General features: G+C 39.8%; 2 protein-coding genes and 1 long non-coding RNA gene across 3 annotated transcripts in view; 1 reads left to right on the forward strand and 2 right to left on the reverse strand.

Moving 5' to 3' along the window:
• LOC133121823 (uncharacterized) overlaps positions 1–3264 on the forward strand; it is a 7648-nt gene extending 4384 nt beyond the window's left edge. Inside the window, exon 2 of the long non-coding RNA XR_009708046.1 lies at positions 286–3264. This is a non-coding gene — a long non-coding RNA (uncharacterized LOC133121823). The remainder of the gene's footprint in view (positions 1–285) is intronic.
• Positions 1788–8111, reverse strand: LOC133121816 (allograft inflammatory factor 1-like). The gene is made up of 6 exons (XM_061231316.1): positions 7955–8111; positions 4390–4451; positions 3971–4037; positions 3600–3641; positions 2648–2813; positions 1788–2232 (listed from the first exon to the last, which is right to left on the reverse strand). The coding sequence occupies exons 1-6, from the start codon at positions 7971–7973 to the stop codon at positions 2145–2147; spliced, it is 444 nt and encodes a 147-aa protein (XP_061087300.1). The 5' UTR covers positions 7974–8111; the 3' UTR covers positions 1788–2144.
• Positions 8112–12544: 4433 nt separating this feature from the next.
• On the reverse strand, positions 12545–18803 carry LOC133133235 (uncharacterized). The gene is made up of 8 exons (XM_061249338.1): positions 18710–18803; positions 18212–18499; positions 17378–17671; positions 15780–16088; positions 14257–14526; positions 13910–14017; positions 13655–13689; positions 12545–12924 (listed from the first exon to the last, which is right to left on the reverse strand). The coding sequence occupies exons 1-8, from the start codon at positions 18786–18788 to the stop codon at positions 12805–12807; spliced, it is 1503 nt and encodes a 500-aa protein (XP_061105322.1). The 5' UTR covers positions 18789–18803; the 3' UTR covers positions 12545–12804.
• Between the last annotated feature and the right edge of the window lie 522 nt (positions 18804–19325).

A 19325-nucleotide genomic window follows, 5' to 3' on the forward strand; every position in this document is an offset into this window, starting at 1 on the left:
AAGTTAGCTCCGTTCCATTTCACTATTGTAAAAAAAAAAAAATGTAAACTATGACATGACAAAATTATCGTACGTTTAGGATTATTGATCATACATTGTACAGAGGGCTTCATTATCGTACAAATACAATAATTATCATACATCTGGCAACACTGTGCCCAGGGCTGTGCCCTGTGCACTGTGCCCAAATCTCTTGGCCCTGTTATTCCTGCTCATGGTTTGTCTTAGCACTGCTATGCTGATGGCACCCAACTCTTTTTCTCTTTCTCACTATCTGACACACAGGTTTCAGCCCGCATTTCTGCTTGCCTGAGAGACATCCAGAACTGGATTTACAACCACCATCTAAAGCTCAAACCTGGTAAAATGGAAATTATCTTCATTCCTAATCTAGGAATTCCAGCGAATCCGTTCCTTTCTCACCCCCTACTCAATCCAGCTTCTGGTCCAAGCGATGGTTTTGTCCCGCCTGGACTACTGCAACTCTCTCTTGGCTGGCCTTCCGGCATCTGCCATCAGACCGCTCCAGCTCATCCAGAATGCAACAACTCATCTGGTCTTTGACCTTCCCAGACACTCCTATGTCATCCCACTGCTCACTTCCCTCCACATCAAATTATAAAAATTGGTACAAGCTTTCCAGACAGTTAACGGGACAGCCCCAACATACCTCCAAATGATCATCAGACCCTACACGCATGCCAGCCCTCTCTGTTCAGCCACCACAGGACACCTGCCGCCTCCCCCTCTCTGCAATTCCACTTTCCAGTGACGACTGCTGTCTGTTCTGGCTCCATGGTGGTGAAACGACCTCCCCATAGAGGTCAGAACAGCAGAGACCTGCAACCACCTTCAAGCGCAGACTGAAGACGTACCTCTTCAAGCTACACCTCTCCCCACCCCTCCCTGTAATCTCTAATTGTGAGCTGTTATTTTTTAGTTTATTTGTATGTATTATTACTAGGGTTGGGTTTTATTGCTACTTTTGCTTGTCTATGTAAGCTGTTTATTGTTGTTCATACATAAGTATTGTTTAAAAACGGTTTTATCGCTATAATCCATTGTCATATTAATCAACAAGGCCCAAGTCCTTATCTTTGTTGTATTCTTAGAACTTGAAACTGTGCTTCCCTCTAGGGTCTCTCAGTGCACTGGTCCCTGGTTATGGGTATGCACATTGCTGTACATCACTCTGGGTAAGAATGTCTGCCAAATGCCTAAAATGTTATGTAATACCAAATTTCAACCTTATCGGTCAAAATTGGCATGTAATCATAGTCATATCACATAATCATAGACTACATATGTTTACCAAGTTTGGTGACGATCAGCTATAGGGTTCACAAGTTTCAGCTGTTTTAGAAAAAATGGCCATGCCCCCAAACAATTAGTTGACCTGTCATGGACTGTCATTACAGTTTGTCACATCAAAAAAGAAAATGATAACTTTTATCCGGATTGGTCCCAGCATACTCTATATCAAATTTGGTGAAGATTAGATGTTTTTGAATAAATGTAAAAGGGCAGAAATATGTGGGAATATACATTTTGTGTGGCATAAGCAATTGAATCTGGAGTGGTTGTGTTACAGCGCCACCATGGGGCTAATATGCATCATTGCAATAACTGGAGTTGTGGTGGAGTAGCTGAACCTACCTGCCAAGTTTTGTAGCTCTACAATTTGCAGGTTTTGCTGCCTATTCACTTTTACCAAACAAAAATAATAATAATAATAAAAAGAACAAAAACAATAAGGTTCCAGCACTTTGTGCTTGGACCCCTAATAATAATAGTAATACAGTATCTTTATTACCAGTCATGTAACAATTTATAACAATGATGGCTTGCTTTTAAGGCTTTTTTAAAATGATGCAGATTTTATTGATATTTGATTTCAATTCAAATTGCAAAAAGGATTTAGAGCGAACTTGTAGCCTATGCGCTTTATTTCTCATTCATCCTCTCCACCCCCCTCAATCCGTTGGGCTGCTTTGAATCTTTCAAGCAGAAAACTGCAGCAACTACTTTCACATAAGCTGTACTCTCATGCGGAATGCATGCACTGTCCTGTATCATTCTCTCAATATAGCAGTAAGGACCATATACTGTTAAAACCTTTATTCTAATTGAAAATATGAATGACTTCAGGGCAGATCAGAGAAAGTCTTGCGGGGAGGTGGGCCAGGCTCCTTTGTTTCTTGTTCCTTTCCCTTGTCCTCAAACATCAAGATTCTGTGTGTGTGTGTGAGTAAGAGAGAAAGAAAAAAGAGAATATATATTTATAGGAGTAATACAAATAGTTAATATGTTTGTAGTGATAAAACAGAAGCACATATCTACTCCACACTGATACTGAAAGTTTCAGCCCAGTCCAACTCTGGCCTTGAATATAACAGCTATACACTTGGAGCAGCATTGAAGCTTGATACAAAGTGTAGTAGAAAAACTTCCTCTGTTGAAAATCTTTTATATCTCCTATAAAGAAACGCTTCATATTTATATCCATTTGCAAAGAGGTTTAGTCTTTGTCTCAGTCAGTATAATGTTCTAACACCACTCATTTACTGGATATTTTCTCTGTCTGAGAAAGTTGCTTGTGGATAGATTATTGCTCCTGGCAATGGATGTTTCTGATACGGAAACTCACAGTTTCAGTATGGCATTCCTCTTGCCCAGCATCATGCTCACAAAATCTGTATAGCTGATTGTGTCATGTGAAGTTCCTCCCACTATCTCTGACATCATCTTCTTCAGATCCAGGTGAGTCTTGGCCACTCCCAGCTTCTCCAGCATGCGCTTGAGTCCCATCATGTCTAATGGAGCGTGGTAGCAAGATAAATGCAAGCACAATGAGCAAGAAGGATGGTGAATATGGAAAGGTAGCACATTGTTTAAGCTGTATATGGCAATTATATTTCACTATGTTCATTTGCTCAAGGTTGAATGATATCCTTGCTGAAAATGTAGCAGGATTGTTTGATGTTGCATTGTATTATTTTTCATTCCAGGACATTCCTGAACTGAGCAGTAACATTAAATGTGATTAAATATGTTGAATGTAGTGATTTCCCATACGCAAGTAATGGGAGTATTAGATTTCCCGGGATAGCTTTGGTTGAGAAAGTGATAAGGATGGATACATGATTTTGTATAGTGCTGACTGGTGGCAGTTTGAAAATGTACTTTGCTGCATTGTCTCCGTACATTTTAGTACAAAATATACAAGGTAATCTATAATTAAAGTTCAAGTTTTCCACAATCAAAGGCTTGTTCAAGAGTATAATTCAAGCGTTATTATTGTCAGGCTAGGAGATCACAGAAGATCTGTCACAAATCAAATTATTAAAGTTGTCATATTCTTTGCAATGTCTGAATTAATAATTTAATAACGCAAGGCACTATTACACAGTAATGTGTGTTTTGTTGGTGGATGCACCCTGATTTTATGCAGACAGCTGCCATTTTATTGCTTAGTTTCTTCTCTACTGTTTCATATGGTAAAATAACCCACAAGATGGCCCTTTAGCTTTAAAGAGATGGTTTTGTGAGTTAAAATGTATTTGTGTTTTAACATCAGTATCTATGCTTCTCAGTGTTACCTATGTCTCCTTGGTCATTGAGATCAAACTCCATGTATTTCTCTGTAAAAACAAAAAGGCAGACTTGTGTGATGATAACTCTCCACTGACGTGTATTGTGCAGAGAAAAATTCACAGTACAAATTCAGAAGTATGCACTGCTTCAGATCATTGACACAAAAGTTAAATGAAACACTGACACTTATTTCATATGCTGTAATCACAAAAGCAGGAAGAAAGAGTGTTTATCTGTTTTGGATAAATGATAACTGCCTCATTTGCAAACCTGGCAAAATATCTGAGGGGACAGCATTTGGTTCTTGGCCAGTTCTCAGCCAGACAATATTAGCACATGATTAATGAGAAATAAATATGTTCAGGTTGATAATCACCTTTAAAAGAGACCAGTTTGACGCCAAGGTCCTCTTCATCTGCATATTTAGGATCATTGAGAAACGTCTTCACAATACAGAGAAACAAAATTCAAAACAGGCACATTGTGTCCTTTCATAGTACAATTGTTCTGCATTCCTCTGTGAATGTGTTGTGACTGTTGTTTATTACAACACATTTGGTACATGGTTCAAACCTTGTCTGAACAGGTTATTTCGAATTGAACAGTTTTTCCAATTGGACCTTTGTCTGGAAAAATTGAGTAATACTGGGCAGCAACATTGTATCATGACTTGCACATTGTTAGGCCTATTGTCATGTGTATGTTATGGGTACTCATTGAATCACAGTTAAACACAGATGGGCAAAGAAAGATGGACAGAAACAGACTGATACAGTAGACAAATATGTAACACACCTCATTGATTGAGTCCAATTTTTCTTCTTGCTGTGCCTTAAGAAACCCGAAAGCTTTCCCACCTTAAACAGAATGTACTGTAGGTAACATTTATAAGCTCCAATAGTCACTTCTCTAAAACGCACTGAAGTAAAAAATGGTTTGAGATTGGGAATTAGTCAGCTTGAAGCATATTTCCTTATTTGGAGGAAAGCAAAAATGATTTAAATATGTGGAAGAACACAGAAAAAGAGGAAACAGCTTGTATTGTGCATGAAGTTTATGGATTAAAGATCAGGTTTCTGTGAATATTCGACTTTCCACCACAGGTAGCCCGGGGTTTTACATTTAAAGGTAACCTTGAGAGTGATATCCAAAAACAAGCATGTTCAAACAATACATGTCTTATCTGTAATGATCTTAGAATTCAGAATTAATTTCCTCTGGTGAAAACAGTACTTCCCCCTTTCAAGTACAAAACCTTTTAGCTGTTTAGATGCATTACATTAAATGTTAGTAATACAATAAGAATTAGTATTTAGTCCTTATATTGAAATATTTACAAATGTGAAAAACTGAATTGGCTTATTTGACGATTTCATAACAAATTATGACACACAATGCTTAGATATGAAAATACACACCATGCATTATGCCTGAACTTAAAAGAGTATTCTACATACTTTTTAAATGGCAGAAGGGGAGACCAGGGAACAAACCAATACAGGGCATGTTGAAACATGGGGATTTTGCATTGTAGCATTTGTGCAAAAGAATGATGTGTGTGTTTTCACTTATGTATTATAGCAACCCACTTCTCGTGTGTAAGTGGCGGGGCGATTTGACAACTTCATCGAGTTATTAACAAATCTGTGAAATAATGCACCCTGAAAGTAATGTTTTCCACCAAAGTTTTTTTCGCTGAAATCACGATGTGTGAACGCCACAGATTCTAAATATACGCTATTTAAATCATGGTCTTGTGGGTTACAAATGAGTATAGCTTGGCACATTTCACTAGCAAGCAGAGACTGTGAGCCATGCAGGAGTACAACATAGCCGGGGCATGCTGGAACGTTGTGTTTCAACATGCCCCCACCTATTATAAATGCATCAGCCATAATAACTTTCATTTTTATGTAACATTGTATATTCCGTGTGTAACATGCACTTGTTCTTATCCATTTCTTCCCAGGCATTCATGACATATTAATGTTGCCATATGCAGTTAGTATAGACAAAATATAGATCATTTCTGGATGAAAAATACAGTCCCCTCCAAAAGTATTGGAACAGCAGGGTCAATTCCTTTGTGTTTGCTATACACTGAAGGCAACTGAGTTTGAGTTCAAATGATGTACATAAGATGACAGATCGAAATTTCAGATTTTATTTAATGGCATTTTTATCTAAATTTGTTAAACAACTTTGAACATATCACCTTTTGTATCAGACCACCCAATATTTAGGTGAGCAACAGTATTGAAACATGTGACTGACAGGTTTTTCATATTGCCCAGATGTGTCCTGTTAGACTGATTGGTTAAACAATAAATAGTTCTGAATGTCTACTCTTGGTTTTAGCCTTTGAGTTTGACTGTGAAGACTGCATTTGTGTAAAAAAATATGAACCAACATGAAGACCAGAGAGCTGTCTTTGGTTGAAAAGCAAGCCATTTTGAAGTTTAGAAAAAGGGGAAATCCATTGCACAAGTATTGGGGATAGCTTGTACAACAACTTGGAATGTCCTGAAAAAGAAAGAAACCACTGGCATACTGAGCAGCAGGCATCAAACAGGTCGACCAAGGAAAAAGACAGCAGTTGATGACAGAAACATTGTAAGAGCTGTGAAACCCCCCAAAAATCAGTCAGTGACATCACAAACAATCTCCACAGGGCAGGGGTGAAGATATCTCAATCAACTGTTCGAAGAAGACTTAGAGAGCAGGTCTATAGAGGCTAGACCACAAGATGCAAAGCAGCCATCAGTCGTAAGAATCGGAATAGCGAGATTACAATTTGCAAAGAAGTACAGTGATGAGCCACAATAGTTCTAGAACAAAGTTTTATAGACTGATGAGACCAAGATTAACCTCTACCAAAGTGATGGACAGGCCAAAGTGTGGAGAAAGAAGGGATCTGCTCATGATCCAAAACATATGAGCTTGTCTGGGGTGGCCTGTAGCATAGTGGTTAAGGTACATGTCTGGGACCCACAAGGTCGGTGGTTCGATCCCCAGTGTAGCCACAATAAGATCTGCACAGCCGTTGGGCCCTTGAGCAAGGCCCTTAACCCTGCATTGCTCCAGGGGAGGATTGTCTAATCAACTGGGTTGCCCTGGATAAGTGCGTCTGCCAAAAGCCATTAATGTAATGTAATCTGTGAAGCATGGTGGAGGAAGTGCCATAGCTTGGGCTTGCATGGCTACTTCTGAAGTTGGCTCACTAATATTTATTGACGATGTAACTCATGATGCTAGTAGCAGGATGAATTCTACAAAAACCTTCTGTCTGCCAACTTACAGAGAATGCATCCAAACTAATTGGGAGGACCTATCTCATGCAGCAAAACAATGACCAAAAACACACTGCCAACACAACAAAGGACTTAGGGAGAAAAAGTAGAAGCTTTTAAACTGGCCAAGTCAGTCACCAGACTTTAACCTAATTGAGCATGCACTTCACCTCCTGAAGACAAATGAAAAAGGCAGCTCAGTTTGGTGATGTCAATGGGCCACGCCGGCTTGATACACTTATTGCAAGCAAGGGATATGCTATGAAATATTAACTGTTATTTAATTTAATTTACTTAAATACTCTCTGTTCCAAAATGTTTGCTCACCTAAAAATTGGGTGGTCTGATACCAATGGTGTTATGTTCTAAGTAGTTTAACACAAATATGTGTAAATACCAGGAAATAAAAGCTGAAATTCTGAATTATTTTGTCTCGTGTTCATCTTTTTATCTCAACCCCAAATGTATTCAGTGTGTTGCAAAAACAAAGGAATTGGCCTTCCTGTTACAATACTTGTGGTGATTGTATTTGCTCTAATATGTGTATATAGTTTTTAATGAAGCGAAAACCTAAAAGTGTTTGGTTGTTCTCCGGTCTCTCCTATATCTGAAAGCCATTGAATCTTTTTACACTACAATTGCAGACCTGGTCAGTTGTCTTGACATGATGCAACCAAGAAAAATGTCCTCTCTGACGAGAAGTCACTACTCCAAAAATACATACAGTAGCTCAGCATTTTCCAACACAAGTGTGGGTAAAATAACAAACTAGGTTTGTACCATTTGTATTTTGTATTACGAAATTGTAGTGTTATGCTACATTTCCCCACTGGACAGCATACAAAACCCCTAAGTGTTTGAGCAATCTACAACATCTACATCTACAAACATAAAACACGAGAGCCAAACTAAATTATTTGAGATATGCTGTTCATGTTAAAACAGCACAGAGGGGTGACAGGAGTTTCATTGAGAGAAAATGGAGAAATGTGTCAGTGAAAGTAAAGACATTCACTGGCAAAGATGAGCATACAGAAATATGAACAGTAAAATGATATCAATGACCTTACCCTGTGCAGATCTGTCCATGTCAGTCTTCTTTTGAATGTGAGTAAATGAGTGAGACAGATAAGAAGGAAAGATATGTGGGGCCAAAGCAAAGAGGTTGGGTCAAACTCTAATACTCACTAATACTGTGAAAGACTTTGTGGTGTGCGCTGTATATAAGGACTAACGTCAGAGCATAGAGGAAGTGGGAGAGATAATGTTAGAATATGTGGGTTTTTAATTCTCCAGCACCCAGTGAATTAGGCCAGACCAAAGAATGAGCAGAGGAAAAACTTTTTGCAGATATACATGCAGTATAATCAATACTGCAGGCCAGTGTGTTTGCAAGTTTTAATATTAAAGTGAAAGCATTTAATTGTAAGAGTGCGAGAGAGAGAGATTGAGAGAGAGAGCAAGAGAGCGAGAGATAGAGATAGAGAGAGTGAAATAGGCCGTTCAAATGATGAAAATGGACACATTAAATGTGGCTATTCAAGCAATGATTTATTCAAAGGAAAGGATAAAGTATTATTAAACATTTGTTTTATACTCAAATTTATACCAAATTGAGCCTTTGTAAAATATACAAGCAATGATTTATTCAAAGAAAATGAGATTCTGACAACTGTCAAAAAGAAAGGTTTCAAAGGGGAATTTTGTCAATATGTATTTAGTGCAAAACATGTATTTAGTGCAAAACAATACATCAAATACAAACATTTTGGATGGAGCTTGGGGGAATAAACTGGGGGAAATGGGCCTTAGATGTGTTAGAACACCAAAATGTACAAGTGCTAATTTCACAACAAACTTCCTGCTTCCTGACTTGGTTAACAGTCAACCTCCCTTCCCCCCACGCAGTGTGTCTTACAAGTGTCTAAACCAAAATAGTTGTATGCACTGAGAGGCTGGCATTAGTGGCGGTGCTGGTTGGATTAGTGCTTGACTGCAACCGTGTTGGGAGTTGCATCTGTCTAGTAATCTAAAGTTGTGCATATTACTTTGTGTTTTTTGTAACACATGCCTGCAAAGTGGTTGTTTGTTGTGGTGTTAGGATTTGTTTTATTTCTTTCTGTGTACTGTTCCTGTGTGCAGCGATTCTCGTCTCAGGTAGTGCTCGGTTTAGGTTCTGTGAAATGCTTATGGCATGATCAGTATTTAATGTGTGAGCCAGGTATGTGCGTGGCAGGGACAATGCCATGTCTAATGCTTTGTTGTGTGTGTAGTGTTCCGCGCTCCCCTGCTTTGCTTGTTCTCTTGATTTCTCTTCCGTTCACAGGTACCAGTGGTTGTCCTTGATTGGCGATTATCTAGGATACCTGGGTGGGGAGGGCAGCCACCCCACGTTTGGGGAAGAGGATCCGGTAGTTGACATTTCATGGCTTTGTTTAGTGTTCCTATTTTTCGTTGTGGTTAATTTTATGGTAAGCCCTGAGTCCAATGGCCCATTGTGTAACTAATCTTTGGGAGCTTACCTTCCTGTCGTTCTTTTTGGCTGGATCCCTGGATGCTTATTGTTTTTTTTTGTCAAAGTCTTTTTTGGTTTTGTAAGAAAATAAATGTTTATTTGTCCCTTTTAACATGAGTCTTGAAGTATTTATTGTGCCTCATTATTCAATGAGCCAGGTTGGAGGTCATAACAGTGGCAACAAAATCTCTGATGCTAAACCCTGGTAAAATATCAATATTCCACATGTAGCCAGTGTCTTAGCAGGAAAGTTGTAGAGGTGTTGGCTCACTCCTTCCTCATACTCTGAGTTGTTTGCGCCTAATGTCGGTTACATTAGCTCAGCAGGCAAGGGACCAGTGGTGGTGCCCAGTTACTACCTCAAGTAAACAAATAACCAAAGAGTGCTGCAGTTCAGAGTGCTCTTCAGTCCTAATGTATCAATGGGTTAACCAGCAAAAGAGAAACCAGCCAGTCTAGCAAGGAGAACTGAAAACGGTAGCTGACTTATAACACCATTAAAAAGAGAGGAGACAAACTCGGACAAACACCAGAAACCATAGTATTACTTCAAAGGAGAAGATATGCATCAGACGTATTGGATATTGTTATTTCCCTTATTCATAAGTAAAGGGCCTTCAAAGTGCTGCGGTAAGTATTACATTCCATAAATCCAAACATTTTAAATATGGTTTATTACTAAGGCTGTGCATAAATGGTAGTTTCAGTGTAGCACAATTATGTATAGTTCACTGTGCAGATGCAGATGAAATGTAATAGTGAATGGCACGACTACACCAGACCACATTATGTCTATTCTTGCCTGCACTGGTTCCTGGGTAGTTTTAGAATTGATCTTGTTGTTTGGCTTTAAAGCTCTTGATGGTTTGGCTCTTTTCTATATCTCAGATTTTCTTCACCCCTATTCTGCACACAGGTCACAAGGCCCTCCACCCAACTGCTGCGTTCTGTTCCTCAGTCTCGGCTAAAGCTAAAGGGTGACAGGGCCTTTACTGTGGTCGCCCTGAGACTGTGGAACAGACTGCCTTTTTGCATTATGTCTGTACCTCCATAAACACTTTTAAATCTCTCAAATCACATATTTTTTCCCTTTTCAAAATTCCATCTGAGATCTGTCCCGGTTGTTGTTTTTGTTTTTGTTCTATTTTTTAAATTATTAGTTGCCTGCTGTGTATTTTTGTGCATTACAATTGCTTTCTTGTGTACTATTCTCTTTTTTTATCCTCCTCTTTTTTTATTATTAATTTATTATTATCATGTGCTACAATATTTTTTAAAATATATTTTCTCCTGTCGTGCAAATTGCTGTCAAATTTCAGATAAACTGAGGGAATTTGGGTTAAGTAAGCTTCCAAATTGAATGAAAGATAACAATCGTTCATGTAATCGTGAGGTACAGTAATAGACCAGGTTTTGTCACCAGGGGGCACTAATATATTATTCATTTTCTTCCTCTCCCTTAAGACAAACTTAATTCCTGCCTAAAGGTCAACACCCATGAGATTTCCACTGCTTTGGGTGGAACTGCAAAGCTACCCTGCTCTGTTCCCAGCAGAGATATACAGCACGACAGAATGAACTGGGATACCCATTCATCAGCCAATGCTAAATCATACACAGTGCAGGCCTGACCAGACCCAATGCATTTGTATGGAGCACGGCTAACCCTTCAGTGGGGAGAGGAGGGTGCGAAAGCAGGGAACCTGTCTCTCTACCTGGGAGATGCGAGGAAGAATGACTCTGGGACATACACCTGTCAGGTCCGGAAATGTATAAAAGTAAGCTAAATGTATTAAAAACAATATTTTATAAAATGCATAAATATACATTTTAATAAGAGCAGTGAATCGGTTTAAGCACATGTGCACTGTTTGATTACGAACGATTAACCTCATAGCAACCACAAGCATATTGTGGCAATATTTACATTTTACATTTTAGTCATTTGGCAGACGCTTTTAATCCAAAGTGACTTACAAGTGCATAGGTTCTTCCACAAGTCAAAGCATCACATCCATAACTAGGAAAATACATGGATGCTGTTCTAAACATATAGTCATCATAAGTGCAATTATTATTATTTATTTTTTTGGGTTAGACAAGGAGGATAGGGATATCAGAAAGGGGGGGGGCGGGGGAAATCAGGAGGGAGGACTAAGGTAGTTTGAAAAGGTGTGTTTTGAGTCTGCGTCAAAATAGGGGGAGGGATTCTGCTGTCCTGACCGTGGTAGGCAAGTCATTCCACCACTGAGGAACCAGAACGGAAAACAGGCGTGAACGTGCAGCTCGACCGCCAGGTGCACGTAGAGAGGGAACCATAAGGCGACCAGAGCTGGCAGACCGGAGTGGCCTAGCTCGGGAAGTAGGGAGTGATCAAGGATTGTATGTAAGGTGGGGCAGTCCCCTTAGCAGCCTGAAATGCCAACACTAGGGCCTTGAATCGGATGCATGCGGCAATAGGAAGCCAGTGGAGACGGGAAATGACGAGCGCCTGGACTAGGAGCTGGGTGGCTTTCTCCGTCAGGAGATGACGGATACTGCGTATATTATACAGAAAGAACCTGCAGGTTCTGGCAGTGGAGGATACTTGTGGAGCCAGGGTGAGGCAGTTATCAAGAGTCACCCCAAGATTCTTTGCCGTACAGGAGGAGGAAACTACAAAGTCCTCAACAGTCAGTGAGAGGTCGATTGACGGAGAGGACTTAGCAGGGATGTAGAGAAGCTCAGTTTTGGCAAGGTTGAGCTTCAGGTGGTGGGAAGTCATCCACGCAGAGATATCAGCCAAGCAGGCAGAGATCTGTGTGGTGACTTGGGTGTCGGGGGGGAAGGAAATAAAGAGTTGGGTGTCATCAGCGTAAGAATGATAAGAAAAGCCATGGGAAGAGATAACAGAACCAAGAGACATGGTGTATAGTGAGAAGAGGAGAGGCCCAAGAACTGAGCCCTGCGGGACTCCAGTTTGTAGGGGTGAGGGTCGGAGACTGAGCCCCTCCAAGTCACCTGGTAGGAGCGACCAGAGAGGTAGGAGGAAAACCAAGCGAGTGCAGACCCTGTGACACCCATCCCAGACAGGGTTGAGAGCAGAATCTCATGGTTGACTGTATCAAAGGCGGCCGACAGGTCAAGGAAGATGAGGACAGACACATTTTATTTTTCATTGTTTATGAAAAAGTCCACATACTGTACTTACAATTAATGAATTTCCATGAGAAATTGAAAATTGTGACTTTTCTCTCACTAAAAAGGAAAATGACAAATGTCAAAAAATATTTAGTGCAAAACAATACGTAAAATGTAGACATTTTCTGAAATCTTGTGAAATGCGAAACTGAGATAAGCTTGGAAAAAATATAATGAAGAGTAGAGGGAACCAGGAGTCAATTGAGCTTTGGTAGCCAGTGGTTATTACTGGTTCACAGCTGACTGCAGAGCATAAATGGTGCTAATTGAGTGTGCACCTCCCAAGTCAATTTTCTCTGGAGCTCTTTTATAGGCTGGCTCCCCACACTCTTCGTAAAGAGCCATCTGCAAGCACAAAGCATAGAAGTGATAAGTAAATGTCAGAGCTTTGTCTGTGTCATTCCATGTCCTATGTTTCAGCTATTTACCCATACCTGGTACTTCAAAACACTTCATAAGTACTCTTGATAAGCATCAAGGCCCACAGCAAAATAAATAAATAAATAAAGTTACAATGTTACAATTCTAAAGTCTTATAGTATTGTTGTTGCCTTGTGGTATTTGAAGGCAGCCAATGGTAAAATGGTAAACATGAACATTGGGCTTTTCACAAAGCATTATGCTACTTAAATAGTTTTATCCAGTTCTCACCCCAATCTGGAAAATTACATGAGCGAACCACCCTGACACATCCTGGAGGAGGGCCCTGGTACATGCACGGTTCTCCTCCAAAACACGTTTTCCAATCACAGATCACAGTGAAGGAAGATCTTTCATATGTAACTTTGATAAGCAGTCATTTGAGTGCCCTTACCAGTTAGTAGGGGTCAGCCAATTGTGATGAAATGCAAATCCCAATTCGACTGAACCCTCCCATACCCTGGGCGACGCAGGTGCCAATTGTACATTGCCCTGTGGAGCTACAGAACTTAAAAGTGTCTTTGTGCTGTTTAGGAAGATCTGTTTAATTATTCTTAGAAAATGATTATTTGGTTTATTCATTGTAATAAATGTTCAGATGGAGTTTGAATTTTGAATCATGGAACAAAACAAAAATGTATATTCAGTGACTTACATGGTTTCCCACTCTGAAATTGGCATATTCATCTCCTTTGAAAGAAATAGAGAGAAGGTAGAAGACACAGTGCATTATATTGTTACACTTGGGCTAAAAATTATTTATATAATCCCTCTTAATTACAGAAAATGTGAATATACAATACCGTACTAGTATTATTTAATCCAACACAAAAATGAAATGTTTTCACTGTCAGCAAAAATGTGGAAATCACACTTTTAAACCTCAAATTTTATTGTGATGCATGCATACCAGTGTGTGTCTCTTGCTTCCTCTTCAAATAGATTCCCACTCCAGTAGCAGAAAGTAGCAGTATCAGTAGAAGGACACAGCTTACTATAACAGGCAATGTATAATCAACTGAAAGACAGAAAGATAAGTGGACCCGTTACCATAAAACAATCAAACTCATAACAGCCGCAATACACATACTGTTAAATGCAACAGTATTGGAATGGTGATACAATATGTTAAATGTTAAGCACATGTTATCGAGTGGTTAGTTACAGTTACTGTGTAAGGAAAAGACCCAAACTTGTGCTGAAATGTATGAGATCAGGAATCCAGGGGGACACATAGAACATGTCAATTATTATCACCTTGCACTGCCCAGCCTTGTGTCACTCTTTCTGTCCCATCCCTCAGCACGATGCACACAATCCTCTCTGAGACTTCAAGCTCAGGGACAAATAGCTGGGAGATCAGGGTGTTGTTCACTTGCACAAAAGTTCCGCCCTCTTGGCCGGCCGCTGCACTGCGATGCCAAGTCAAATTCATGTTTTTCTCACAGGCATCTGCACAGGTGAGTGAGCAGGTGAGAGTAAAGTTGCTGTTTTGCTGGGGAGGAACGCTGGTGTGGTCTCTATTCACTGAGAAAGAATTGGGAAGAGTTATAAAAGAATTGAAAAATGACTCTTTGCCTCTCTAACTGATGTGTACTTCTGATGTCACACAGTATGGCTGCCATGTACCTCTAAAGGTAGGCAACAGATTAGGGAAGATAACCCTCTTGAAGAAGGCTTAGCAATACAAATGATGATATAAAAGTGGCACACACAGGTATACATGCACAAACACAAACACATTGCGCACATGAATATACTATAGTTTGAATATACTGTAGTTGAAACAATCATATTTCCACATACAGTGGGCTCCATTGGCACCTCTGACAGGCAAAGCACAAAAAAACTTCATATAAAATAAACAATATAATTACTGAGATATTTGAATTCTGTACTTTATAAATTTTTCAATGGAACCAACCAAAATCAAACATTTATTAAATAAAAATTTGATTTCACCAAAATCAAGGTTCCATAATTATTGGCACCCCTGGTTTGGTACTTGTTGCATCCACCTCTGGCAAGGATAAGAGCATGGAGTCTTTTCCTGTAATGCTTGACGAGGTTAAGGCACACATTTGGAGGGACCACTCTATACAGATCCTTGCATGATAGAAATGCATATACGGAGATGCGCCTCAAACCCACTGTGAAATATGATGAAATTTGGGGCTGTTTTAATTCTGGGCCACGGGTTAAAATCAATGGAATAATGCCACCTAGTATCAGGCAATTTTATTGAGTAGTGACTTGGCTGTAGGTGAAATGTCCAACAAGACTATTTCCCAAAGAAACACAAAAATGGTTAATTGACAACAAAATCTATGTTCTACACTGGCTCAATTTTCTCAAACCAATGGAAAACCTGTGAGCTGAACTGAAGAGGGTAGTTGATATGCGCAAACACAAGAATGTGAAGGATCGTGCAAGGATCTGCAAAGAGGAATGGTCAAGAATTGCTCCAATGTGATCCTTAACAGTTTGCCAATAGTTATGGAACCTTGATTTTGGTTAAATCTTTTTTACATGAATGTTTTATTTTCCATAGAAACATTTATAAAGTATGAAAGTATGCTTTGTGCATTGCCAGCCAGGGGTGCCAATAATTCTGGAATCCACTGCTCATCATGTTTTGAAAAATGTTCACAAACACATTTCCGAAACATGATGCAAAATTTTTAAAAAGCTTCAAGATTTCTTTGATTAAAGGATTACACGCATGTGCGGCAGAAGATCCGGCAGTTTGCTTTTGATGTTTCTGCGGTTTGACTACGCACCCTCCAGTGTGTGCAGCAGTATTCTCCTGTGTGCGGTGGCGAGGCCTGCGTCGTTGAGCTGTGAACACTTGTAGTTTCCAGAGTGTGCTGTTGTCACAGACTTGATTAGTAATGAAGAGTCTGGTTTCACTATAAAACCTTGGATCTTTCTGTTGGCCAATGCTGCGTCATCGTCCTCCTGGGTCTGAGTAATCACGGTTTTTTCTCCCATAGACCACTGAAATATTTCTCCCGCACCAAGGAGTGCAGGGTCAGTGCAGGGCAAAGTCACAGGCCCTCCTACTACTGCAAACACTTCCTCTACACCGTCTGAGAGAGAGACAGAGACAGAGAGAGAGGTACCACTGGTAGGTATCACTGGCATCGTATCCAGTGATACATCAAAAAAAAGTCTGTGTTTGGCCGCTCCACGTGAACCCCAGTCCTCGATGTGCAACTGCAAGGAACTGAACTGCAACAGCAAGGGTTGTGCCATGTTAGCCTATTGCCCCACTGCGCCATCTGCTTTTTCCATTCTCACTTCTTCTTAATAAGAAGTTAGTCATCTAAGTTGCTCTTATTTTTTCCAACCATGAAGGCTGGCCTGACCCTCGCCCCTCATAGGGCAAAACACTTGTTTTCAGGAAATGGTAAAACATTTTTCTGTGGTTGCGTTCACCAACTTCTGCAAATGAAAAAGGTCAAGTCCATCTATCCTCAGCTTGAAATATTCCATCCATCCATCCATCCATCCATTATCTTAACCCGCTTATCCTGAACAGGGTCGCAGGGGGGCTGGAGCCTATCCCAGCATACATTGGGCGAAAGGCAGGAATACACCCTGGACAGGTCGCCAGTCCATCACAGGGCACACACACCATTCGCTCACACACTCATACCTATGGGCAATTTAGACTCTCCAATCAGCCTAACCTGCATGTCTTTGGACTGTGGGAGGAAACCGGAGTACCCGGAGGAAACCCACGCAGACACGGGGAGAACATGCAAACTCCGCACAGAGAGGCCCCGGCCGACGGGGATTCGAACCCAGGACCTCCTTGCTGTGAGGCAGCAGTGCTACCCACTGCACCATCCATGCCAGCTTGAAATATTGCAAAATGAAAATGTTAACAATCAAATATAACACTGAAACTTGCATGTAAATTGTAATTAGCCGACACAGGTGAGAATATTGCACGCTAGTTTACTTTACAGTTGTATTTCAAAATAGTATTAGTAAGTCCATACTTAAAATCAATGGTTATTTTTATGTTTTAAATCTTTCTTTTTCACATTTTAAATCTGTTTTCCTAAGAAAAAGTCACATCAACAAGCTGCTGTTATCAAAGTGCACAGTTCTTGAGGTGGCACATTTCTATGAAGATATAGTATGCCCAAAAATCCATCTTACTTTTACATGTATACTAAAGCTGCCGTACCTGGTTACTTTGGTCTGAATTTGATGCTGAAGTAAAAATAAAAACCAGCTCAACTTGTGGCTCTTCAGAGCCATGGTTGCAGACCCCTGAACTAGGTCTATAGGCTACAGAAGCCTTGCAGTCCTCACAGCATAGCATTGAGCAGCCGCACTAGAATATTAAAAAAACTACTTCCAGTACCTATGAGTTTGGTGACATAGCTCTGTGTGGTCTTCACTTCCTTCCCCTCGATCAGCTGACACCTCCAGATCTTATTATGGTCTGTCCTTGTGAGTTTCACTGCTAGGATGGAGTAGCATGGAGATGGATGGGAGATCTCATACCTGCTGCCCGATAACTTAGCGCCGGTCTCACTTACCCAGCGGAGACTTACCCCAGTGTGGTTACAAAATGCAACACCGGTGGAGACAGACAAGTAACAATTTAGAGTTGACTTTGTTCTGGCCATGAGGCCAGTGTTTGGGGTCACAGTTACTGTAGAAAAATACAGGCACAGACATCATTAATTTTAATGTTGTTCAATGTCTCCAGGTAAGATATGGTTAATTAATTTATAGTACAGTGCCCTCCAAACAAACCACAAACAAACTTTTTGTAAAATGCCAACACATAGTATATGCATATAAATACTGTGAAATAAAAGCTGATTCTACATTAGTTCATATTCATATTTTGATCTTAAATCCAGATTCCTTAAGTATATCCTTCTGTTCAACACTGCACTGAATGCTCACTATCATGGGAATCATGGGAAAAAATTATTTTTACAGCCATATACATTCAAGGTCCAAATATACCATCCTGCCTTTTTGGTCACTACTGTGGAGCCTTCAGACTAACTTAATTTCTGATACGTAAGACTTACTTTAAAAACAAAATGTATGAAAACATCATCGATGTTGGTGTATTTCCAATTACTATTTCCAAATAATGCACAAAATGTCGTTTGTACTACGGATGTACTGTCTGTCTGAGTTTTTACTGATTTTAATAATAAAAATGAGATTGACATACTGTTGAGCAGTTGAAGAGATGTGTTTGCAGAGATGGCTCCATCCTCACAGGTGTACTGTCCTCCATCCTCTGTACTCAGATTAGATATGTGCAGTGAACAGTCTGGGCCCACACTCACTCTCCCGCCTCTGCTCTTGAAGTCTGTCACCTTCCCAGAATGGACTAAATCCTTAAAAAATATGAACCTCTCCCTGAATCTCCAAAGGACCGCTGAGCAGGATCTGTGAGTATTTGAGCCACATGGCAGAGCCACAGTAGCTCCTTGTGATGAGTAGATAACTGTCCCACCTTTGGGGGAGAGAGAGAGAAACAGAGAACAATTCACTTAACTGGATAACATTAGCAAATGACACAATCCAAATAATAATAATAACAATAATAATAATAATAATAATAATAATAATAATAATAATAATAATCATAATTAAGCGATAATTAATAATGAAAGGGACAAGACAGCAAAGGAGCTTAACTATATCCAACAAATAATTACTGTACCGCATAATTGCCATTGTAGTCCTATCAGAAGCAGTTCCAAGAGATACAGGGCTGTGACAAGCTGTGAGAGATTAACCATTTTTCACTCTCTTTAACTTTCATTGTGCCGTTTCCTTTGTTGATGTGTATTTATAGGACACAAACCCATGTTAAGGAAATGACACTGTGGTTGCGTTCACCAACTTCTGCAAATTAAAGAGCCATTGGTAAAATTGTAAGGTCCAGCTACCCTCAGTGATAGCTTTCCTGCTCTTCATTTTGCCCCTTTCATATTTCAAGTCATACTGTATTTTGAACAATAGTAAAAGCATCCAGACTACGGGTCTTTAAAAATCTCCTTATGTGTTGTTCTTAAAAGTTTAATTGTATCTTTCCTTTGAATAGATTTGGAACAGTTTCTTATTTACACAACATTTTTCATGAATGTCAATGAATGCTAATAGTATTGGCTTCAGCAAATATCCAGATATCTAAATATAAGAAGTTTTACCGATATTTTGTGCACCCATGTCATTATTATGTATTTAAGAAAGCATGCAAAATTTACAGTATTCACAAGCTTGCTCTCATGTGCATAATGAGTCTAATAATGTCTTCACAAAACACATTCAATTAA

This window comes from Conger conger, chromosome 1 (genome assembly GCF_963514075.1).
Source record: "Conger conger chromosome 1, fConCon1.1, whole genome shotgun sequence".
Taxonomy (NCBI): Eukaryota; Metazoa; Chordata; class Actinopteri; order Anguilliformes; family Congridae; genus Conger; species Conger conger.

Bases quoted from the DNA above. Each gene is read 5' to 3' on its own strand.
- LOC133121816 (XM_061231316.1), bottom strand. The intron at 4,038-4,389 runs GTGTGTTACATA...TGTATTGTGAAG, and splicing joins AATTGGACTCAATCAATGAG to ACGTTTCTCAATGATCCTAA. The intron at 3,642-3,970 runs GTGATTATCAAC...TTGTTTTTACAG, and splicing joins CAAACTGGTCTCTTTTAAAG to AGAAATACATGGAGTTTGAT.
- LOC133133235 (XM_061249338.1), bottom strand. From the start codon at position 18,788: ATGGTTAATCTCTCACAGCTTGTCACAGCCCTGTATCTCTTGGAACTG. The intron at 18,500-18,709 runs GTACAGTAATTA...TCTCCCCCAAAG, and splicing joins ACTACAATGGCAATTATGCG to GTGGGACAGTTATCTACTCA. The intron at 14,018-14,256 runs GTGATAATAATT...TCTGTCTTTCAG, and splicing joins ACAAGGCTGGGCAGTGCAAG to TTGATTATACATTGCCTGTT.